General features: G+C 56.2%; 2 protein-coding genes and 1 long non-coding RNA gene across 4 annotated transcripts; 1 reads left to right on the plus strand and 2 right to left on the minus strand.

Moving 5' to 3' along the window:
* Positions 1-321: 321 nt before the first annotated feature.
* Positions 322-7671, minus strand: KDF1 (keratinocyte differentiation factor 1). 2 transcript variants are annotated; one of them, XM_015883642.3, is made up of 5 exons: positions 7636-7671; positions 6938-7096; positions 4157-5263; positions 3236-3310; positions 322-2567 (listed from the first exon to the last, which is right to left on the minus strand). In XM_015883642.3, exons 3-5 carry the CDS (start codon positions 5250-5252, stop codon positions 2485-2487), a joined length of 1254 nt encoding a protein of 417 aa, XP_015739128.1. In that variant the 5' UTR covers positions 5253-5263; positions 6938-7096; positions 7636-7671; the 3' UTR covers positions 322-2484. The 2 variants fall into 2 exon arrangements, with proteins under 2 accessions (XP_015739128.1, XP_015739129.1); XM_015883643.3 differs by having other exon boundaries at positions 6938-7128.
* Positions 7672-10345: 2674 nt separating this feature from the next.
* On the plus strand, positions 10346-12320 carry TRNP1 (TMF1 regulated nuclear protein 1). Its single transcript, XM_015883641.3, has one exon. It carries the CDS (start codon positions 10479-10481, stop codon positions 11028-11030), a length of 552 nt encoding a protein of 183 aa, XP_015739127.2. The 5' UTR covers positions 10346-10478; the 3' UTR covers positions 11031-12320.
* Positions 12321-20001: 7681 nt separating this feature from the next.
* On the minus strand, positions 20002-21509 carry LOC146758128 (uncharacterized). The gene is made up of 2 exons (XR_014935137.1): positions 20461-21509; positions 20002-20302 (listed from the first exon to the last, which is right to left on the minus strand). It is a non-coding gene; the product is annotated as an uncharacterized LOC146758128 (long non-coding RNA).
* Between the last annotated feature and the right edge of the window lie 2229 nt (positions 21510-23738).

Raw genomic sequence — 23738 nt, forward strand, 5'->3', positions numbered from 1 at the left:
CAAAACAGAGCTGGCACTTGTGACTTTCTAGCAAGAAACATTCACACCCCAGGGAACAGGTTGCAAACTCTCCTCCCCAGGCTCAGTTTTCCAAGCTCACATTCAGCATCACCCCATGGGGGAAGCCTGTATTTCCCCATTGGATCCTCCACCTGCACCCCCCCCTTCCTGGTGCCCTACAAACCAACCCTACATTCAGCCCTCAGAGCAACCCCCCCAAACACACACACACAACCACTGCTGGGAAGGCAGAGCAGCCTCCCTTCCAAGCCCAGGCTCCTTTATAAGCAATGCAAGGAGGAACACAAGAGACAGCACAGATAAAGAGCACGTCTCCTGCTTTATAATAAAAAAAAAATAGACTGAATCAAATGTTAAGGGTGAGGAACGGAGATGAAGCCCATAAGGCACCACAGGGGCACCAGCTGCAGGGTCCTGCGGATGGACAGCGTTCCAATTGATGACTTGACTTTTTGGGTGCATTTTGCAAGCTCGATCCATACACGTTTGCTCACACTACACAGACTGAACATAAAGAAGTGCCATTGCACCTGTAGCAGCAGCTGGCAGCTCTTTGTAAGCTCATTCTCACCCTCCATCTCTACAGCAAAGCACACCAAGCTGAATGAGCCACATTGCCACCCCTGTGCACAGGTGTGAGGAAACTCATCCCAGGAGGTGTGGATAAATCCACTCAGGAGCAGGAAGCTGAGTGGGTCCATGTAGCATTCTGAAGGTCACCAAACAGCCCATCCGAGCCCCACGCTGTCCTTGTTCCGCATCTCCTTTGCACAGTGAGGGTTTTTCACAGCCAGCACCGATGACAACACCAGGAGGGGATGCCAAACCAATGTCTCAGACCCCTGTATTGCCAATATCTCGGCCGGTGTCTCAAGGTGTGGTCTCAGTGATGTCCATGATTCATGAAATCACGCTGGGAAACGCGAGCAGTTTACAAAAACAGGCTCTGACAGGGACTAGGACTGTACATTTCAAAGGGCTTCGGCCACTTAAATAAGTTTGACTGCTTACCTAAAGAATTTAATCCTCTCCCCCCCTTACCCAACCTTTGGGAGAGTAATCACAGGCTATGAACTCGAGGCACGTTTCAGTTCAATTAAGGCACATTTCAGTTCAATTAAGGCACGTTTCAGTTCAATTAAGGCACACAAACACAGCACCAAAGCACAGGACCTCCCTTGGTTTCCCCCTCCCCAGAAACCAGTTGTGGCTGCATTGATGGGAAATCCAACCCAACGTTTTCTAGTCATGTCCAAGGGCATCTGAACGTATAAACAAAGTCCCATGGCCTCACGTGTTTACTTTCTGATAAACGACCAAGTGGCAACAACCAGCAAGATACAGCTTCCTCCTGCTGCAGCCCTCAAGGTCACCTGGCTCCGTGCCCTTGGGGTAGCAATGCCACAGCTGTAGGTGGCTGTGAAAGAAGAGCAAAGGAAAAGGGAGGTGCTGAGCACTCACAGGGGGTACGTAGGATCAAGCAGCTCCTGCCAGGCCCTTTGGAGATGCTCTTTGAGGGAGGCTTTCATTCAAAGTAAGGCACTTTGAAGGGGTTTTCTGGTAGGGTGGTCAAACAGTTCAATTCTTCATTAGAAAAAATACCCTAAAAACAAAGGGATCATCTCACATATCTGCCATAACCCACGGTCCAGGGCTGACCCAGCAGCCAGCCTGACAACAAGAACGATGGGGAAACATACAGGGCTTGGTGGTGAGTGAGGAGAGCAGATGGCATGCAAGCCACAGGTCACTGCGTGCAGCTCACACCAGGCTGGCAGTAGCTGGGAGATGAGGAGGGCAGCAGTTCAGGTATCACCTCCCTTCAGGTGGCACTATCTTAGGAGAGGGGCCAAGAGGCCAAAGTTGAAACAAACCATATTAACTGAACCTTCTCCTTACGAGGTATTGGGAAACAACACTAAGGGCTGCAGGAAGAAGGCAGACCTGCAATGCCACAGACAGAGGGCTTGGATTTCTGGGACCACCAACCCAGGCTCTTTACACAGAGATCTGGGTCCTGGCCTTTACCTCAGCACTGTCACTAAGGCAAACACCATCTCATTATCCCCTCCCCAGGTTAACTTCTGCAATGCCAGCAAGCAAGAAATGTACAGCAGTTCTCAAAGCAGGGAAGGAGCTGGGTCACTGAGATTGCTCAAACTGAATGTGGAGATTGGGAATAAAATCATCGAGTACTTCCTTGTCCATCTCCTCCTCCCTGGGCACACATTCCACCTCCCAAGTGCATTAGCTCTACACTTCACTTCCTTAATGTTCTATATTGTCCAAAGCAGGAAAATACCATTCCCAGCGAAACTCAGACAGCAGGAGAACTTCGGCTTCAACAAAGGATGTGGGTAGACTTGGGGGGGGGCAAAAAGTGACATATTATGCTCCATATGGAAAGAGGAGAAATCTGCAGCAAAGCCTTGCAATGCCTGCCTGCTGTTTGCGTCCCTTTTCTTAACAATACACCTGAAGCAGAGGTGCTCCAGATGAGTCAGTCTCTGTGTCTTGGAAAGAGGAATCTCTGCTTGTTGGAGAGCCTTGGAGAGGAAAAAGAAGAGATGGTGACATTAGACACGATGAACTACAGCAGCCGAGTGCCCGGCAGTTAGGCAAGCAGCTGCCACAAAAGGCTTTGTGTATCATGAGGGAGGAGAAAGCCACACAAAGCCCACGGGCAGGGAACAACCCTGCCTGCATTGTGGCCATCTTCTAGGAGACATCTGTTATTATGCAGGAGAAAACTTGTCTTTTAGCCCTGGGCGGCTCTTTGGAGTGTAGCATGCATGCCACGAGGATCAGAGCTCAGGGGACAGGCTGCTGCTCTCCCCTGCTTCCCTCTGCACAGTTCCCTTGTGATCCAACCTCAGGTGGTCACACCCCAGGCAGAGACCCAGACTTTGTCAAGATACCTGGAGACTGGAAGCTCTTGGGGCAATGCTGAGCACAGACAGAGCTCTGCACGTGGGTTCCTTTCTCTTTCAGAATGACCCCACCAACCCAGGCAGCCTGCAGCCTTCTGAGCCCCCTTCACTTCAAGGAGAAGGAAACACCTTACAGGACCCTAAGAGATGGCTGTCACCTCAGCAAAGGGTGAAAACTGAAGGCAACAACATGAGGAGCTCAGGGTGCTCAGCTCACTCCTGCCAGACCCCCCCTACCTCCCTGCAATGCCCCCCCAGCAAAGACCTCTGGCCAGGCACGTTACCTGCGCTGCTGTGCCGCCTCATATTCCTGGCCAGCACATCTGCTGGTGTCTCCTCTGATATCTGCACGGCCAAATCTGGAATAAAAACCAAGGTCTGAGACAGGAAAGGACGGGCAGTTATGACTCAAGAGTAAAGACACCTGTCAGGGAATGCTCCCCTTCAGAAGGCACCACCCTCAGGTAGCAGGAGAGGTAGCGTCTTATTCTTCACATTGCTTCCACCATTGTCCTAGTAATGTCAGCTATAAATACCAGGAAGCAACAGCAGCCTCACTGCTGAGCCAGGAAGCACCACAACCACCCAGTTTCCTTTGTGACTGCTGGATGTCTCCTGACCCCACGCTCAGCTTTTCCAGGTCTTTCTATAATACCCTTCCTGCCTGTTTTAGAGGTCACTCAATTCAGGCTGCTCCAGACAGGGACAGTGTCCTTGAAATAAGTGTGCTCGCCAACACTATGGCAAAAGCCCTTCCCTCCTCTTTGCAGGGCTATTTGCTGGCTTCTCCCCATCCCACCCTGAGGGAAGCCTCAGCTCCAATGAGGTGCTCTGTCTTGGTGGTCTAAGGGTTGTATTGCTAGAACACAGGGAATGAGCCAGCTTGGTAACTGGACATCCTCTGGCACAAGCCAGCCTGTCTGGTCATACCAGTTAAGTTTGACTCAGTCTTTCTGCCTAGCATAGAGGTGCAGAGGAAGCAGCAGAATAAGCCCTTCCATTGCTCAGTGCAAACTTCCCCAACAGTGAAAGATACCATCAAGAAAGCAAGGACTGGTGACAAGCAGAACTCTCTGGTAATACATAAAGCAGCCCACCCTGAAGACAGCCATCAGTTTTCAACCCTACTCCATCATCACATCTCAGAGCTCTGATAAAACAGCCCTGTTGTATTGAAGCTGCAACACCAAGGAAACAGCACGTACCATCTTGGCTGATGACCGTGGACTCCAGCATTGTTTCATTCCCACTGTCTGGTGCGTTGCCTCTGCTGCTCTTTTCCTCATGGCTCTGACTGGCTGGGACAGAAATGTGGGGTCGGACCCTGCTTTTCCGAGTGCTGATACGGATGATGCCTCGGACCAGCCTGCATTCAGCATCCTGCTCATCCAGGTTGTAGTCCTGAGTTATGCTATTGATGAGGTCCGAGATCTTGTTGGTCTTCTCCAGGAAGACAGTGTCTGACGTGCACTTGGCCAGCTCATCGATCTGATGGACGCTGAAGAGCTCTGTCAGCTTCTTGAAGATCAGGACGTCGATCTCCCTGCTGGACATGGAGCCATTCAGCTCACTGATATCCAGGTCAGACTCGTGGAAGGAATAATACTCCTCTGAACTCCGGTGGCTGCTGGGGAGTGGTGGCTTTTCTATGCTATTCCTGAAGGGCTTCTCTGGCAGCAGCTCTTTGAAGCATGAATCCGATTCCACGTGGTGGCCCAGGCTCCTGTTCTGATAGACAGGGATGCCCTTCAATTTGACATCTGGGTAACTGAAACTGCTGCCCATGTGGGACTTTTTGATCTGGTTCCCGTTCTTCTCGGTGGGAGAGACGTTGGCAGGGCTGTTTGGCAGCCGCCCGTTATAATCTCCATTCTTCCCATCGTCGGTGGAGGTCTCAGCAGGCCCTGGATAGGGGATACAGACGCTGCAGTCCTGAAAGCAGCCCCCACAGGTCACTATGCAACAGAAAACAGCTTTGTACGTTTTCCAGGCGTGAGACAGAGAGGAACAGCAGAAGCTCCGGGTCGCAGGAGCCTCTGCTGTACCAGAGATGAAGGTAATCGTTTCTGCCTCTCTCCCATTAGAGTCTTTGAGGTCAGCTTTACGACCTTTCCTGTCCCGCATCTGCTGGACTCTGGTGCGACTCTGTTTGATTTCAGGAGTCAAACCACCCAACACCTCCAGCCCGACCTCGGCTTCCTTGGATGGTCGGCTCCTCGGGGGCACAGCCTGCTGGTAGGACTGGTTCTTCTGGCGGTGGCTGTTCAGGTTGGGGGGGGGTCCTGCTTTTCGGCCCAGCATGGTTCAAGCACCTGAAGGACAAGGAGGTTTCAAGTCAAGCCAAACATCTGCCACCTTATAAAGCTGCCAGTGATAACACAGGAAGGACCCAACATCCTAATTCAGTGAAGCTCCATCACCAATTCAGTGTACTTACAGAACCATTTAGCATTAGGACTCATGCTGGGCACAGAGAGGGAGGCTGCTGTGCAGTTCAGAGTCCCCTGACCACCAAACCACACTGCTTGCTTTCACTCAAGGCTTGAAGCAGGAAAGAGGCGTTACAGAGAGGCCCCTTTAAGGCACCAAAATCCCCATAGCTTTCAGAAGAGGTTCTACTTGTGCTGCTGCAGAAATTGGGCTGCAGAGCTGCTGCCTCTGAGCAATAAATGCACAGTGCAGCTGCAGGGGGAGCTGGCTGACAGGCTCCAAAGGGAAAGCATCCTCTTTTCAACAGCTTCCCCTTTGCCTTGCATTCTTTGGGATTACCTGACAGCACTCACCCATTTCAAAACACACGGTGCCTAGGAGGAGACGACAAGTAATCAATGATGCAACTGTCAATTCAGACTGCAGATCATTCGCCACCATTCACATTAAGAGGATTTAGCAATGATGGCATTACTAACACTGATGAATTTTGCCACTCACAGCTGCGTCACATCCCGGACTTTGCTATTAAAGCCAACCTCGACATCTGGATTGAAGATCCCATCTCAAATCACATCTCATGGCTGTGCTGCAGGGATCCTAAGGCAAACTGCTCTCATTGCCACCACACACAGCACTGAGGGATGACAGGTCGAGGCTGTCGCTCTCTACTTTCGTTGCTGCTTCATTTATTCCAGGCTATGCTGGGCCCCAAGAGATCCTTCTAAAATACTAATTAGGCCAGTTCATAAACAGTGAGAGCCCAGCCATAGCTGAAATGCTTTTGGGCTGGCCCTGCTGTATACTTTCTATAGGGCAACTCAAGCAACTTGTCCCGGTTAGATCGCTGCCTTTTGGGCTTTTTTAACGAATAAAAGGGAAACAAAAATAAACAGTGCCAGTGCCCTGAGAAAGAAGAGCAGGGAAAACACTCCCCATGCAGCTGCATCACATCGCTGCTTTCCAGGAACCTTTTGGCTCTGTTGGTTTATAACAGTCTGTAAAAGCAGCGCATGTTTCTGGAGCTCCTTAGCACATTCCTGGACAATGTATTAAATCTAAGCCCCAATTCCAGTGCCAAAGAGGCAGAGCTCTCCAGACAGAGCATGAGCGAGGAGTTAGTTGTATTGCTTTCACTTCAGAACAGCAGTTTTACTCTGTTCCCAGCTTCACCAGCTCAGAATTCACCACCAATGCACAAAACCCATCTGAGCTGATCTAATCACTGCTTAATGGGATGCTTCCCTTCATAATCCCAGCTCTCCCCTGACATCCAACACGCAAACTGCAGCCATCCCTTATGTAACAACCCATAACATTCAAAGCATCTGCGGTGCCTGGAAGAGGACAACCCAGACCCTGCAGAGATGATATCCTCACCCACAAACACCTCCAGCCCCATAACGCTGCATTCAGCCCCTATGGCTCACAGCACACCCCTATGCACCCACAGCACACCGGGCTGAGCACAGCCTATGGGCTCAGCAGGTTCTTTGGCACAGGGGCCGACAGAGCAGCTTAATGCAGCTGAAATCCACAGCAGAGCCGATACTCACAGGGCAGCTGGCAGCTTCCCCTCTTGTTGCACAGGCGCCTGGTTTGAATGGAGCAGATCCTCACCATCTGCCTGGAGCAGCAGGGTGGGCGCTGGGAAGCTGTCTGCAGAGTTAGCCGGGGTCTAAGATCGTCATTGTTCAGCAGCAGGGGATTGATTCCTTTTGGGGGGTTCAATAAAGCAAAAGAGAAGCTGTGACAGAGAGAGATTTGGAGGGGGGGGAGGGTTGGCCCTACAGCTTCACCCACACCAGGGAGGGGGGGATGTGGGGGTTCAGCCCTTCAGCTTCACCCACACCAGGGGAGGATATGGGGGGTGTATCAGAGCATCCCGTTATCAGCAGGACCTCATTGCACGGGCTGATATGGCCGTGGGGGTGTAAGCTGGGCTCAGATGGACAGGAAGGACTGCAGCCCCCCAGACCCCAAATAACCACACGGAGCCGAAGGGAAAAGACCCGACACCACCGACACAACGACAGCCAGCCCTGCCGGGATCACACAGCCCACAGTGGGGCCGAGGGAGGAGGAAAGGCCTGGATGCGGCTGGGGTCGGGCCCGGCTGGGAGCGGGGGGGGAGGAGACGAACCGCGGGGTGAGCGAAGCAGGGGGAGGAAAGGGAAGGGAAGGAGAACAGAACCAGGCCGGACAGGGCCGAGGCCGCCCGGGGCTCCCGGTGCCGCTGCGGGTCCGGCGTTACCTGCGAGCTGGGAGCGGCACCGACCCCGCCCCACCTGGGCCAGGTGAGCACATGTGACCCGTCCGACGGAGAGCCGCGAGGGACACGGCAAAGCGAAGCGCGTGCGGCTCCGCCCCGAGCGCGGCTGGGGGCTGGTACAGCGCTGTGCTCAGTACAGAGACCATACACACATAAAGGGGTCCGGCACAATCACAACGAGGGTCCTTGTCACAGTAAGACCCTGTCCCCGAGGTACCCAAAGGTCTCTTGGCTCAAGCAGCCCTCGTCACCTGCTGTCCCCAAAGATCCTTGTCCCCAAAGGTCCCCATCCATAAGAGCCTGTATCCTATACAGAGGCTGTATCCCATACAGAGCCTGTATCCCATACAAAGGCTGTATCCCATACAGAGCCTGTATCCCATACAGAGCCTGTATCCCATACAGAGGCTGTATCCCATACAGAGCCTATATCCCATACAAAGGCTGTATCCCATACAGAGCCTGTACCCCATACAGAGCCTGTATCCCAGACAGAGGCTGTATTCGATACAGAGATTGTATCCCATACAGAGGCTGTACCCCATACAGAGCCTGTATCCCATACAGAGCCTGTATCCCATACAGAGATTGTATCCCATACAGAGCCTGTATCCCAAACAGAGCCTGTATCCCATACAAAGGCTGTATCCCATACAGAGCCTGTATCCCATACAGAGGCTGTACCCCATACAGAGTCTATATCCCATACAGAGCCTGTATCCCATACAGAGGCTGTACCCCATACAGCTCTTGTCCCCCTTCCCCAGTGATTCCTGTCCCCAAAGATCCCTGTCCCCGAGGCTCTGTATCCCCCATCCCCTGCCCCCAAGGATCCTTGTATTGAAAATCTGAATGTCCATATCTCAAAGAGCCCTCATCTCCTGTCCAACAGGCTCTGGAACTCAAACAGCACTTGTGCCCTCTCCCTGAGGATCCTTGTCCCCAAGGGTCTCTGTCTCAAGCAGCCCCCCATCCCCTGTTGCCAAGGATTTCTGTCCCCAAGTTTTCCCATCTCTGAAATCCCCATTTCTGAGTTCCTTGCCCTAAGGATCCTTCCCTCAAAGCATCCCTTTGATTGTTGTCCCTAAGGTGTCCAGTCCCAAAGCACCCCTGCAATTATTTGGACTCAGTCCTTCACAGTAAAATCCCAGTATCCCCACCGACCCCTCCCAGTAACCCATATCCCAACCAACCCTTCCCAGTAACCCTTCTGTACCCCATCCCAACACACCCTTCCCCAGTATCCCCTCATTATTCCACCTGACCCTTCCCAATAACCTCCAGTACCACAGCCGGCCCCTTCCCAGCATCTCCCCAGTATCCCAACTGACTCCTCCCAGTATCACCTTGGTATCCCAGCCAGCCCTACCTAATAATCCCCAGTATCCCACCCAGCCCATCCCATCATCCCCAGTAGCCCATTCATCCTGTCCCAGTATCCCCCCAGTCCCTCCCAGTGCCTCCTTTAGTATTCCACCCATCTCTTCCTAGTACTCCCAGTATCCCATTCTTCCCCTCCCAGTACTCCCAGTACCCCCAGCATCCCATTCAGCCCCTCCCAGTACCTTCCAGTATCCAATCCAGCTCCTCCCACTTCCCACCAGGATACCATCCATCCCCTCCCACTACACCCAGTATCCCACTCATCCCTCCCAGTACTTCACAGTATCCTTCCCATCCCTTCCTAGTACCCCCAGTGTCCCATTCTTCCCTTCCTAGTACTCCTTCAATTCACCCCCAGTCCCTCCCAGTACTCCCCAGTATCTCATCCATCCTCTCCCAGTATCCCCCCAGCATCCCATCCAACTTCTAGTACTCCCAGTATCCCACTCATCCCTTCCCAGTACCTCCCCAGTACCCAACACATACTCTCCCACTTCTCCCCAGTATCCCACTCATCCCTTCCTAGTCCCCCCCTCAGTATCCCACTCAGACCCTCCCAGTATCCCATCCATCACCTCCTACTACCTCCAGTATCCCCCATCCCCTTCCAGTATCTCAGCCCCTCCCAGTACCTTCCCAACCAGTCCCTCCCACTACTCCTGAGTATCCCAGTTTCCCCTCCCAGTATCCCCAGTATCCCATCCAACCCTTCCCAGTACCTTCCAGTATCCCATCAACATCTCCAAATATCCCTAATATCCCATACAACCCCTCCCAGTACCCCCAGTATCCCACCAACATCTCCGAGTACCCCCAATATCCCATCCATCCCCTCCCAGTACCCCACTACGCCACCCACTCCCTCCCATTACTCCCCATTACCCCCCCCAATATCCCATCCATCCCCTCCTAGTACCTCACAGGATCCCACCAACATCTCCGAGTACCCCCAGTATCTCATCCTTCCCCTCCCAGTACCCCCAGTATCCCACCCAGTCCTTCCCATTACTCCCCAGTACCCCCAATATCCCATCCACCCCCTCCCAGTACCCTCAATATCCCACCCAGTCCCTCCCATTACTCCCTAGTACTCCCAGTATCCCATCCAACTCTTCCCAGTACCTTCCAGTATCCCACCAACATCTCTGAGTACCCCCAATATCCCATCCATCCCCTCCCAGTACCCCGAGTATCCCACCCAGTCCCTCCCATTACTCCCCAGTACCTCCAATATCCCATCCATCCCCTCCCAGTATCCCCACTATCCCTCCCAGTCCCTCCCATTACACCCCAGTACCCCCCCATCCCCTTCCCATCCCGACTCCAGCACCGCCCCATCCCTCCCCGCTGCCGGTGCCGCCTCCGTTGGCCGCTCGGTGCATCATCTCCCCGCCCCGCCGCTCTACCCGCAGCGCATCGCTCCCTCCTCCCGTCCCCTCCCCATGGCGACAGCGGACGCTGCATCCCCGGCCCCGGCAGGCGAGCAGCGCCCGGAGCGCTCCGACAGCAACAGCGGCACCGCGGCGGACGGAGCAGCGGCAGCAGCAGCGGCAGGACGAGCAGCAGCATCGGGAGGAGGAGGAGGAGGAGGAGGAGGAGGAGGAGGAGGAGGAAGCAGCGGTTCGCTGGAGCTGGCGGCGGCCCGGCGGCGCCTGGTGGCTGCGGAGTGCCGTCGGAGAGCTGCGGCGGAGCTGGAGGGCCGCGTGGTGCAGGTGCATTGCGCTCTGCGACACGCCGAGCTGCGCCTGGCAGCCCGAGCCGAAGCTTTGAGCCGGCTGGGGAGCAGCGTGGCACAGGCTCAGCTGGCGCTGGCCGCGCAGGGGCAGCGTTTGCAGAAGGGGCTTCGCCGCCGCCCTCGCCCCCGGCCCGGTGCTCTGCTGGCTGCGGCCAGAGCGCTCCGAAGCTGCGTGCCCTGGGCGGCTGGGAGAGCGCGGAGACCATCCGTGCACACCCCCAGCAGGAGGCTGCCCGCTGCTCCGCGCAGCCCTGCTTAGAAATAGGGGAGAGGGGGGTGTTTTGGGGGGCTGAGGGCTTCGTGGGAACGCTGTGGGTATAGGGGGACCCAGCGGGGTCTGGGGACTGTGAGTGTGCCTGATGGGTTGGGTGCTGTGTGTTGGGGGGATGCTAGAGGGGTTCTGTGGGTTTTGGGGTCCAGCAAGGCTTGCTCTGGTGGGGGGAGCCCGTAGAGTGAGGGGAGAATCCAGCGGGGTCTGGAGTCCTTAGAGGTGGCTTAATGGGGATGGGATGCTTGAGGTTCCTTAAGGGGCTCGGTGGGATCGAGGCATTCCAGGGTACTTAGCAGGGTCTGGAACCTTGGGGTGCCCTGAAGAATGGGGGTGAAGGGGTCCCTGGGGGACTCTGTGGAGTTTGGGATGCTTGAAGGACACAGAAGGGTTTTGGCCCTTGAGTGTGTGGTGGGGGGACCCAGCAGGTCTGGGGAGCTCTGTGGGGTCGGGGGATCCTGCAGGGCCGGGGGATTCCCTGGAGGATCGCAGGGTCTGGGGGCAACGAAGGGGAACCTGCTGCCGGCACCTCCCAGAAGCAGCAGCCGCAATGGGGCTGAGCCCCTTCCCCACCCGAACCTGACATCGGGACATGAGTGCTGACATTCAACCTGAGTGCGACCCCATGAAGGGGCTGGGGGCCGCCCCACACCCAGCAGCCCCAGGTTGGGTTTCGGACTGTGCATCCTGGGAGGACTGGGAGCAAAGAGGAGCGATGCTGAGCTTATATGGATCCTGCGGGGCTCAGCGGGATGGCTGGGACTGCTCCGGTCGCCATCAGGCGGATGATGCTCAGAACTGGAAGCGTGGGGACACGTTGAGAACAAGCATCCTTCAGGCGCCCCAATGTCACCCTTAGAGCGTCCTTGAGGACTCAGGGAAGGCTCGGAGTTGAGCTCAGGACCGAGCATGAGGCTTCTAAAGGACCCCCCCCCCCCGGCACCCCCCAGCCCTGAGCCGGCCTTGGGATGGAGGGTTGGGGCACAGCAGTTTCGTCCCCATCCAGCTGGAATCGCTGCTTCACCGCACCGCGCTTCCTCCCGCTGCAGCTTTCCCCCATCGCAGCTCGGCTTCGGCGTCGCTTTTTCGATGATGATTTTGTAATTTAAAGAACAAAAACCTCCTCTGTTTTGGGGGAGGGGGGCGGGGGGTGGATCTCACTGACTGATGAATGTACCTTCCTGTGACACAGCGGGTCTGTTGTGTGCTTTGCTCTGCAGGTGCTGTGCTGTCCCTGCCTGGCAGGGCGATGCAGAAGTAAACTTTGATATCATCCACTCATTCCTTGCCGTGTCTTGTTGTGCTCAGAGCAGGGATGAGCAAAAGAGCCCCAAAAACACCTTGCAATCAACCCACTCTATCAGACGGGTCCTTGTGCTTGTGCTGCTCTATTTGCATCCCCCTGGATGCTCCCTGCCCTAATCCTGCACACCGCACAGAGCTGCTGCTGGAGCAGCTTATGGGGCTCAGCTCGATGAAGGGATGCGTTATCTCTTGCCAGGCTTTCAATTAATAGTATGAAATGCACAGCTTGGGCTTAATTCTCCTGGTCAGCCCCCCCCAAACACACACACTCTCTAGTGATTATTTCCAAATCAGCTTTTGACCTGATTAGAGCAGAAATGGCAGGGAGAGACCTTAGGAAGAAGAAGATGATGATGATGATAATAATCCATTCAATGGGTAAGAATAAAATCATTCAAAGCCCTTCGGTCTCAGTACAATCCCAACACCGTGCTGTGCTCCTGAGGCGTCTTTGATCGTTCCATCTGTTTCCCTTTGTATGGCCAACACCGCGGGATGCTCAGCTCTGCTTTCCCCTCCGAATCCCTTTGGATCGGGCTCAGGCTGCGCCGTGGGAGGGGACACGCGTGGGGCTGCGGGTAACGCTGCGGAGCGAAGACAGCAGAGGGCACTGCAGCCCGACGGAGCTCGGTGTGGGGCTGGGGAGGGGTGTGGGGGGAGATGTGGGGCTGATATGGGGGTGTGACACAGGGGGCTGAGGTATGGGGCTGATGGGGGGGTGGGGTGCTCAGACATGGGGGGCTGAAAGGAGGGGGGAGGTGGGGTGTGAGGTGGTTCAAGGTGTCCCCCCGGGGTCCCCACCTGTGTTAGTGCCTCTTTCCTCCCAGCACGCCCCCATCTCCCTGCCCTCCATCTTGGACTCCTATAAGAGCCGATTAGCCCCAATTAACCCCAGTCAACCCAAACAGGTGGGAATTGCCCCCTCCGTCCCCAATTGGCCCCTGGGAGCACCTGAGCCCAACCCACGGGATTTGGGGGTTTTTTGGGACACCACAGTGGGTTCTCAGCCTCTTTTTTCCCTCATCCAGGCCCAGCAGTGGTAGCTGGGACCTGCTACCTGGGCACCTGGCTGCCTACCCCATGGTAGGGGATGGGGGTGGCACCTCGTGGTGCTTTGGGCTCCATTTGAGCCCATGAAAAGTTCCATCTCTCACCCCTCCCAGTGGCAGCTGCACCTCCGTGCTTCAAACCTCTGTTTGGACATACAGAGAAATATCAGTAAACCCCATTTTTAGAGCCTCATTGCTGCCCCCGACCCATAACTGAGAGTCTGAGACCCCCAGACTCGAGGTCACCACGGGGTCTGCAGCCACCTCATCCCCTGGGCAAAGCTGCTTTTTATAGGGTGCTTTTCCCATGCACCCTATATATGTATATGTTAAAGCCCACAGCTGCTGGGCCCTATGGAGGAGGGCTGTCTGCACAGCAACCCGACCTGACGGGAGACCTGTAACCTGATCACCCTTCATTAAGGGTTTTAAAGTGATTAATTGCCCAAAGCACTGACTCTCATGGCTCCCCTGGGCTCTGCCTTCCCTGCTGCAGTGACCTATGAGGATGTCAGCCCCAAAGCACAAAGGCAGCGGGGCTCTGCAGAGGCAGAAGGGAGCGATGCAGTGCTCTGTGGTTTGGCACATCCCTGTGTGCCATGTGGGATGGTGGCACCCAAATATCAGCATTGTAACACCTGGGTTGTAATCCCAGCTCTGGGATTTGAGCAGGAAAAGCCCCAAACTTTGGCAGATGTGATGGCTGAAGCAGCACTGCAGGCTTGAGCTGTCCCTGCAGCCATCCAGGGGGAACCCAGCAGCACTGCTGTGCCACCAGCAAACACCAGACAGAGAGGTGAAGGACAGCACAGCACTCACAGCACTGCACTCACAGCACTTATTAGACACCTGCAGCTCATCCCCTGCTGCATCAAAGCAATGAGGGGGTGAGGGATGATGCCAAGGAGAACCCCCTGCACCCCATGGCACCCTGGGCACCGAGAGCCAGCTGACGCAGCGGTGCTGACGTGGGCACTATATCTGTCAGTGACGGGCAGGAAAGGAATCCATGGGGGAAGCCAAGCTGTGCTCAGCGCTCCCGGCCGCCTCTCCTCTTATGGAGAGGAGCAGGAGGGAGCAGCTCCCCTTATGGAGAAGCCCTGGGGAAGCCCTGGCTCGTACCAGCCTCCCTGCAGGGCCCCATAGGATGCAGTGGGGACGTGGTGCTGGGGATACCATCTCCATGGCTGATGGTGTGTCCTGGAGAGCAGCAGGAGGAGGAGGAGGAGGAGGAGGCAGATGTGGTTGCTGAGCAGTTGCTGACTCCCCCTCTGTGCTGACCCCCCGTGCTCTGTGCCCAGCCAAAGGTGACGTGGGCACGAGCAGATGGCAGCAGTGCTGCTGGGTGCCCGGCGTGCCGGGGCTGGTAGCTGTGAATCAGCCTTCACCTTTCCCATGGGTGCAGTTCCCACCTGCAGCCTGGTTTCCAAGAAATCCATAGGTGAGGACTGGGCCATTCCCAGCACTGCTGCCCTTCTCGCTCCCACCCTTTGGGGTGTCCGGCTGTTGTGCTCCTTGTAGCAGAACAAAATGATGCTGAGAGGGAGGGATATTGAGGCCAATAGGATGAGAGCAAAGAGGAACAGAGGTAAGGCCCAGCTGTGCACATGCAGCAGGAGAAATGAGTGAGCACAGTGACAGGGAGCAGCTCTGCGTGCAACCATCGCAGGGATCAGTGCAGACCTGTGTTGCTTTGTGTTGTACATGCAGGGGTGGGCTGGGACTGGCTGCATGGCACAGCAATTTCACAGCCAACACGGCCAGCATTGAGGACAGGTGATGAGTGATGCCCTTTGCTGAGCTCAGCACGGTGCTCCTCACACACAGGTGGCTCTGGGGGTGGATATGGGGCACAGACAGCATTGCTGTGGCCCTGCTCCTCCCCACGCTGCCTGCCCTGCTGCTGCCCAGCACCGGCCAAGAGCGATGCCCCTTTAACATTAAAGCCTCTTTGTGCAAACCCACGGAGCAGAACGAGGTTTGCAAGCAGCTCAGCCCAGCACAGGTCAGGGCATGGCTGAACCCCCCCGGGCAGGGTCCAGCTCCCCGGAGCCGCTGCTGTGCAATGAGGGGGGGGGAGGAGTGAATGCCCCTGCTCTTTCCCACGTGTTGTTGTGCTGCTCAAATATTTGCTTTGGAAAGAGCTGCCTTGCCCTGAGCCCCACAGCCAAGGCCGTCCTCCCCAGCTGCTCACACTGGGCAATGAGGAGAGATCCCACTCACATGCAGAACCACATGGTTAGGGAGAACCAGCCCAGGTCTGGCCTCGTGCCCTGGTTTGCTCTTTGGGGGTCCATTTGCTGGGATCAGGATGGGGAGATGCTAAAAGCTCTGTGCCATTGAAGAGGTCCATGGAATCACAGAATGGCCCGGGTTGGAAGGGACCTCAAGGACCACAAAGCTCCAACCCCCCCCACCACAGGCAGGGCCACCAGCCTCCCCATTTAATAGCAGCCCAGGCTGCCCAGGGCCCCATCCAACCTGGCCTTGAGCACCTCCAGGGATGGAGCATCCACAGCCTCTGTGGGCAGCTGTTCCAGCACCTCACCACTCTCAGAGTAAAGAACTTCCCCCTGACATCCAGCTTAAATCTTCCCACCTCCAGCTTCAAACCATTTCCCCTTGTCCTGCTGTTATCTACCCTTTCAAAGGGTTCTCACTCAGAGGACCTTCTGCCTCTTCTTCCTCCTTCTCCTCCTCCTCACTGTCTTTCTCATCTTCCTCTTTCACCTCCTCCTCATCATCCAGGGATCCCTATGGGGGGCTGTCTTATGATCCTAGAGGGAAATCCCACCCTTCAGGGCTGCTTTTATCAACTCTCCTCCCTTTACAACACACTCTCAGCTCCCCTTGCAGCAAGGGAAGGATTCACCAGTGGGAGGAGGGTGGTTTTGAGGCTGGAACTATGGGGCAGGGGCTGCAGGGATGCCGTCAGCCTCAGCTTATTGCACTCCCCAGCCCTGGCCTCTGTGCTGCCGGCCGCCGGGAGCTGGAACAGCCCTCAGTGTCTGGGACACTGCCCTTTGTTTCAGAGAATAAAGTTAGTGCTGTTACTCAGCCTGTCGCTATTCCAGCAATTCCTGCCTCCACTTTCACTCAGCAGAGGGAAACATTCCTGCCTGTGGCTGCCAGCACTGCCAAGAGAAATACACGTGGGGGGATGGATGGAGGGAGGGATGGATGGATGGATGGATGGATGGAGGGATGGATGGATGGATGGATGGATGGGATGGATGGGATGGATGGATGGATGGATGGATGGATGGATGGATGGATGGATGGATGGATGGAAGGATGGATGGATGGAGGGATGGATGGATGGATGGATGGATGGATGGATGGAGGGAGGGAGGGATGGATGGATGGATGGATGGATGGATGGATGGATGGATGGATGGATGGATGGATGGAGGGATGGATGGATGGATGGATGGATGGATGGAGGGATGGATGGATGGATGGATGGATGGAGGGATGGATGGATGGATGGATGGATGGATGGATGGATGGATGGATGGATGGATGGATGGATGGGGATGGATGGATGGATGGATGGAGGGGTGATCTGGGAATGCAACCCCATGGGAATGGTTATATATAAGTGCTTTGTCCTTCTGGGTTGTTTTAGTGAGACCCCATGAAAGAAATGACATAATGTTGATTTGCCTCTTGGTTTTAGCTGGGTGAAGCTGTGTTGTGGGGTGGTGCATCCCCAAAGAGCCTATTCCTAGCACAGAATTGGGATCCTAACCCACATCTCCTGTGGGAACTGCTCTCAGCACTGTGGGAGAGGGACCAGGACACTGCAGGGATGGATGGCCATGGCTTTAAGCACATGGAGTCATGGACCCACATCCCTACAGGAGCAGCCCCATACGGAGTGAATGTGGGGGGCAGAGCTGTGGCCATCCCTGCAGCATCACCTTCCTAGGTTGGGTTGTGCCCAGTGCTGGCAGGGGGACGGGCAGCCCCCTGGGATGGGTTTCAAGCCAGGCTGGTGGGGTTTCCTCCCATCCAAGGGACGTGGGTAAGGAGAGCCAGGGGACATGTGGGTGGGGTGAAGCAGTGTCACCCGGTGCCACCAACCCCTATGGAAACTTCTCCTGATTCCAGCACTGCCAGAGCCACCTGGGCTGCATTTATCTCTCTGCTGCTTTCTGCCCTCTCCCTCCTGATAGGCAAAGCAAACTGCTTTCCCTGGCACCCAGCACCCTGCTTTACCCCCATGACCAAAAGGCAGCGGTGCTGATAAACCTGCCCTGGGACCAGCATGGTGTGGGCAATGATCTGGGGGAGGTGCTGCAAAATCCTATATGGGAAAAGGGTGGGGGCTTTTGGGGGATGCAGTGATTCCTCTGTCCCAGTGCCTGCACTGTGGGACTCATCCAGCTGGACCCTGCTGTATCCATTCAGGGCAGCCCCTCTGCTCCCACCATCTCACCTTCTGCATCATGTAGGGGGTGATAACCTGCAGAACAGCCCCCCTTCCACAGACATAACCCTAAAAAGTACCAGGAACCTTCCAGAGCTGCCCACGTCAGCAGCTTTCATCCCACCGACAAGGCCCGTCTGTGTGGATATGGAGCCATGGGCACAAACCTGGGGCACCACAGCTCGGTGCTACCATGGTCAACATGGGAACAAAGGGAGGTGAGCAGCTGGGAACGTCCTTTGCCAGCCCTGGGGACATTAAACAAAGCCCAGGGACCATTGTCCCTTTGTCAGCCCCGCAGGTCAGCGGGGGTTTGATCTGCAGTGCAGGGCAGAGGATGGAACGATCCCTGCTGAGGTTTGGGGCAGTTCTGCTCCCCTCACCCCACGGACAATGTGAGCCCCCAAATGCTGTGTGTGTTGTTGGGGGCTGAAATGGGGCTCAGTGCACAACCCCCCCCCCTCTAATTAACATCATGGCGTCCCTTGGCCCAATGCAATGAGCTCAGTGTTGCACTCGCTGAGCCTTATCATTGCATTATAAACCCAAGCTGTTGTAATGCTCCATCTCCCTCTCTTAGGATCTTCTGATAACCCCGGAGTTACTCACATAAGGAACCCTGTGTGGCTGTAATCTGCACTGCACCCACAGCCCGTGCTGGGAGAAAGCAGCCGGGACACAAAGGTTGCAGTAATCTTGAAATACTCGAAGAACAGGGCATGGCCAGCTGCATTTATTACCTGCTGTCACACTCTGCTCCAGCTGGGGCCGGTGAACCCAGAGCAAACAGTGCACTACCATGGCCACTCCTTCCCCGCCCCATCGGCCCCTTATCGCTGCTGCTTTCCAGGTTTAGGGTTTTCCTGGTGCCCTTTGAAAGCAGCCTTTGGGCCTTTGCAAAGCTCTGAGCTCTGTTTCAGGGCATGGAGCATGAACACCCTACAGGGATGCAGCCCACCTGCTGCTGTGTCCCAAAGCCTGGATGCAGGAGGGGCTGATTAACCCCCAGCTGTGTGCAATGGGAGGTGCTGGAGCACAGGGTGCACGCACAGCTCCTTATCTCACCTGTCCATGCTGCAGCAGGGTTGGTGCCGTAGCACTGTGCACGTTGGCTGGCACGTGGCTCCAGCACATGGCACCAGCACTGCAGCCTCCTGGAGCCGTGTCTGCAGGAGAGGAGCAGATGGGTATCACAAAGCTCCTCGTTACTTCCTTTTTCCAGCCTGTCTCCTGTGATGGGACAATGAGTGTCTTCCTAAGGGGTGACACACGGCGTGGGGACTCCTGGAACTGCCCAGGCCAGTTTGGGAGGGTGTTGTGTCCCAGCTGCCCCCAGGCTGGTTTGTTGGACTGGGACCATGGTGAGCTGGTGGCATCCCCCGGCCTTGCAGCATCCCCGGGCTCAGGGAATGAGGCATCATGGCACATCTGTGCTCATAGAGCTGCTGGGGCTGGAAGGATGAGGCAGGAGGGAAAAGGGCCGTGAGCTGTGCATCCCTTCCAACACCCAAACTTCATGCTGGCACTCAGGCTGTACCTGGTAGCACCCCAGGCTCCCCATTCTGCCTTGAATTACGGCCATCTGGGCCAATGTCTCAGACAGCCCAGAGGTGACAGCCACAGGTCAGGGCATCCTTTAATGCTCCAGGCTGCTAAATACCCTCCCAGTCACCAAGAGAGCAGCTGGAAGTTGTCATGCAGAAATCAAACAGCGAACAGACTCCTTAATCCCTCCTGAGGGCTCTGTGATGAGGGCCTGCACACCTGGGCAGGAACCAAGGGGAGAGCACAGGGAGAGACCCCAGTGTGTGTACTGCAGGGAGGGGAAACCCACAGCAACGCTCTCAGTGCTGTCCTGTCCCACAGCCAAGTGCTCCCTGGAAACAGCCCTGGACAAAGCTGCAGGACACGCTGCTCATTGAGCTGGAGTGGCTCCAGGCTGAGTCCAGGCTCCGCTCCACGTGGGAGAGACACCAAACATTTGTCTTGTTGTCACCCCATCCTGCCTCCCTGCTTCCCCACGCTGCAGCCCCCGAGCAACTCTATCACAGCATCCTGCTCCATCCATCTGCCCCATCCTATGGGCACACACACACCCACATCCCCTGGACAGCTCCAGCTCCCCCCCACCAGGCAGCTCCCCATAGGGCACTGCTGACCCCCAAGCGGGGCAGGCTTAGGGCATGATGAGAAGCTTCTTCAAGCCCTTCTTCAAGGGCTGTTTGGGGTTGGGGATTTGCAGTGGCTGGGCACGCTGTGGGAGCCCAACACAGTGCCCTGTGCAGGCAGATGTGCCACACAGCTGGAAACCACTGGGGGTGGTGCATTGGGATCCCAGTCCTGCTCCAGGTGCTCTCAGTGCTGGGCTATGCAATGCTGGAGCACAGCCCCGGGCTGTGAGGGGCAGAGGCTGCATTGTCTCCATCACCATCTCCTCCACTTCAGCTTTCAGGGTCTGGGAGCATCTCCTGATGGCTCTGTGAAGGAGAAACCCTCATGCAGCAATCAAACAGAAGGAAAAACCCACAGCCCCATTGTGCAGCATTGGGCAGCTCCAAGCCCTATGCCCTCCCCTCCACACCTGCATCCCTCCTGCCCCCTCAGCCACCCCAGTCAAGGCTCTATTTCATCTTACCTGATACACACACACGTGGGCAATTCTCCTTTCCCATTGCAGATTGCTATTGCTGGGCATGAGCACAGCAGTGAGGAAACCCCTCCACAAAAGGGAATGACGCCCTGGGTGCTGACAGGGACAGGTTGCAGCCGTGGCAGAGGAGGGGCAGGGGAAGAAACTGGCTCGACTCGCTGTGCTGACGAAGAAAAAAGGGGTGGCTGGTTACTAAATGGCACGTTAACATCACGTCCAGCCTGGAAGGAATGCACCCAGGATTCATTAGGGGCGGCTGTCGTTACGTGAGTCACGCCGAGGCCATGCGGATCGAGGCAGGATGGAGCTGTAATTGCACAGGAGGGGAGGGATGCTGGCTGTAATCGTCCTGGGTGCTGCGGGGAGAGGCAGGAGGGACATCGGGGTGTGATGCAGCCACCCCTCATTAAAACACCGGGCTGAAATGTAGGGCACAGCGATGCCGTGGGGAGCGCTGCGTGCTGATGGCAATGGGAAGGCAGGGTGACACTGCTCCTGTTGGAATAGGGGTTTGGGAGCAGTGAGATAAGCAGGGTAAACATTGCCATGGTGGCAGCACGGGGCAAAGGATCAGCCAGCCTGGATGGGTGGGCAAAGCTGTCCTCATCCACAGAGCAAAGGGGAAGGGGGCAGGAACGGGAGGTGAGGGCGGCCCTTTGGGGTCCCATCTCTGGGGATGGGATGTGAGAAAGGGTGAGATGGCACGTTGTGCTTTATATGACTTTATAAGTCATCTGCCCTGTGTGCATCACCAGGCTCAGCACTGAAGCCACGCTCCCACCTAAAGGCCCTCTGCTCTGCTGGGCACCACCCAGCACAATTCAGCTCCTCGGAGGATGCCCCAGGTTTTCCAAGCACAAAACCCTTTCTTATCGCCAGGAGTTGGACTCAGGGATCCATACGGGTCCGTTCTAACTTGGGATATTCTATGGTTCTGCTGGGGATGGTGGGTCTGTGGGTGCACATGGGGAGCTGAGCTGATAGCAGTGAGAGAAGGGGACACCTCCATTCCCAATTTGGAGCAGTTTGCCTTGAGCTGAGCTGCCCACAAACCCCATCTGTGACCCTCCAGCCCCAGCAGGCAGCACTCAGGACCAGCAGGTGAGACAGCAGCGCTCAGCAGAGCAGCAGAGCTGTGTGCTCGAAGTTCCTCCGTGCTCATGGGCACAACCCCGGGCTCAGCCCACCCGGCCCCAGCCCGTGCCACCCCGCTCAGCGCCGTCCCGGCCCCGCTGCCCTCCCGGTATGCACGTATCAATGAAGCATTTGTCTCGTGCTTGGCACCAGGCGTCAGAGCGCGAGGGTCCGTGTGCTGGATCGCCTAAACACAGCTATAAATGGAAAGAGGAGCCGCACAGACAGGCTGTTCTCTCGGCCGGCATGAGCTCAAATAGCACAGTTAACACCCGCGCTGCCCGAGGGCATGCAAGAGCTCCGAAATGCTGGAGATGGCCGAACTGCTGCTCGAACCCAGCCCAAATCCAGCCCGAACCCAGCCCAAATCCAGCCCGAACCCAGCCCAAACTCAGCCCGAACCCAGCCCAAATCCAGCCCGAACCCAGCCCAAATCCAGCCCGAACCCAGCCCAAACTCAGCCCGAACCCAGCCCGAACCCAGCCCAATCTCAGCCCCTATCCATCCACAGCCCATCCCCAACCCATCCCCAACCCAGCCCAAACTCAACCCAAATCCATCCCCAACCCAGCCCCAACCCAGCCCAAACCCAGCCCAGATTCAACCCAAACTCATCCCCAACCCAACCCAGCCTCAGCCCAAATCCATCCCCTCCCAACCCCAGCCCCAACCCTAACCCAGCCGCCAGCAGGCACAGTGATGGTGCTCAGAGCAGATTAAGGACAGCTGAAAGGTGGCAGCAAGATGCTTCTTGCACTCTGGAAACCTGAGACAAATTCCTCCCGTTCCTCCGAGCCCGGGGCTTGGCCAGACCTGCTTCCAGGAAAAGGGCTGAGGCTGAGCACTGTGCTGTGCCCGGGGGCCCTGGTAGCAGCACCAGTTGCAGGCCTGGGTTGGCAGCCCTGATTGCAGCACAGCAGTTGGGACCTGCTGATCCGTAAGCTCCCTTCCAACCCGTGCCATTTTAATTCACCACCGTGCAGATCTGAATGCAGATCTCAGCAAGATCTCCCTCCCCTGACCATGTCAGTCAATGGGAGCATCACAGCAAGGGTGCAAAGCAGGAGGAGAGCCCTGAGCCATGCAACAGAGCAGGGAACCCCAGCAGCCAAACCACTGTGAGCTCCCATTAGTGGGAAAGGAAATCAGCAGCCAACCCCCAGCTCAGGGGGGGCACCCAGCACACATCAGTCCAAACCCACTGCTCCATCCAAGCAAGCAAAGACAGATACAGGCTGCAAGGGGCAAATAAATAGATAAAGATGGATGTGGTTTTATTGGACCATTAACAAAAGAGAGCTCCGAATCCGGGTTGGTAAACATTTCCTTTCTGCTCACAGCTAGTACTTTCCACCCGCGTCCTTTTGTGTCTCCTGATCCACCCCAACAATGACAGCCGGTGCTGTCAGGGTTTTTGCTGCCATGCCCAGGGCTCACTGCAGCAGCCCACAGACCTGGCAGATATTGTCAGGCCCAGCAGATGCTCGGGGAAGGCAGCTCAGCACCAGCAAGGAGCCACCGTCCCATCCCATCCCATCCCATCCCATCCCATCCCATCCCATCCCATCCCATCCCGTCCCATCCCGTCCCAGTGGCTGCAGGGGATGATCCCTGTGCCAGCTGATGTCAGAGAGAAGCTCACAGCCCCACGACTGCCAGAGTTTGGAGAAGCAGAGCCAGCGAGTCTGTCCCAAACAAGGACTGGCATGTTGTCAGCTCGATTGTGGCGGTGGAACCAGAACTGCCTGTAGCTCTGCAAGGGGAAATGAAACTGCAGCTCCGGCTGGAGGGCAGCCAGGCTCTGAGGAGCTCACACCCAGCTCCCAGCCACCACTGGGAAGCCAGCTGGGCACAGGGCTTTGATAGAGAACAAGGTCCCCCCCATCCAGCTTCCCATCCCAAGGGGAAGCATCTTGCTGGGGGGTATTGCCATGAAGACATCAGAGAAGCAACATGGTGTTGGTGACCATAAGCAGGGGGTGCTACTCATGGGAAGGCAGCAGCAGCAGGGAGGGTCACCCAGCACCATCCTATAGGACCCCAGATGGGGAGCAAAGAACCAGGACACCCATAGGACAGCACTAAAGAGAAAGTGCCCAGCTATGAGCAGCCAGGCTTTGGGACAGAGC

The sequence above is a fragment of the Coturnix japonica genome, chromosome 17 (assembly GCF_054131305.1).
Source record: "Coturnix japonica strain WE chromosome 17, WE-NBRP24, whole genome shotgun sequence".
Taxonomy (NCBI): Eukaryota; Metazoa; Chordata; class Aves; order Galliformes; family Phasianidae; genus Coturnix; species Coturnix japonica.

What these genes read in the sequence shown, in the direction of transcription:
- KDF1 (XM_015883642.3), bottom strand. Translation starts at nt 5,252, where the DNA reads ATGCTGGGCCGAAAAGCAGGACCCCCCCCCAACCTGAACAGCCACCGC. An exon ending in CACGGTCATCAGCCAAGATG is followed by an intron (nt 3,311 to 4,156) that starts GTACGTGCTGTT and finishes TTTTTATTCCAG; the next exon opens with ATTTGGCCGTGCAGATATCA. An exon ending in GAGGCGGCACAGCAGCGCAG is followed by an intron (nt 2,568 to 3,235) that starts GTAACGTGCCTG and finishes TTCCTCTCCAAG; the next exon opens with GCTCTCCAACAAGCAGAGAT.
- TRNP1 (XM_015883641.3), top strand. Translation starts at nt 10,479, where the DNA reads ATGGCGACAGCGGACGCTGCATCCCCGGCCCCGGCAGGCGAGCAGCGC.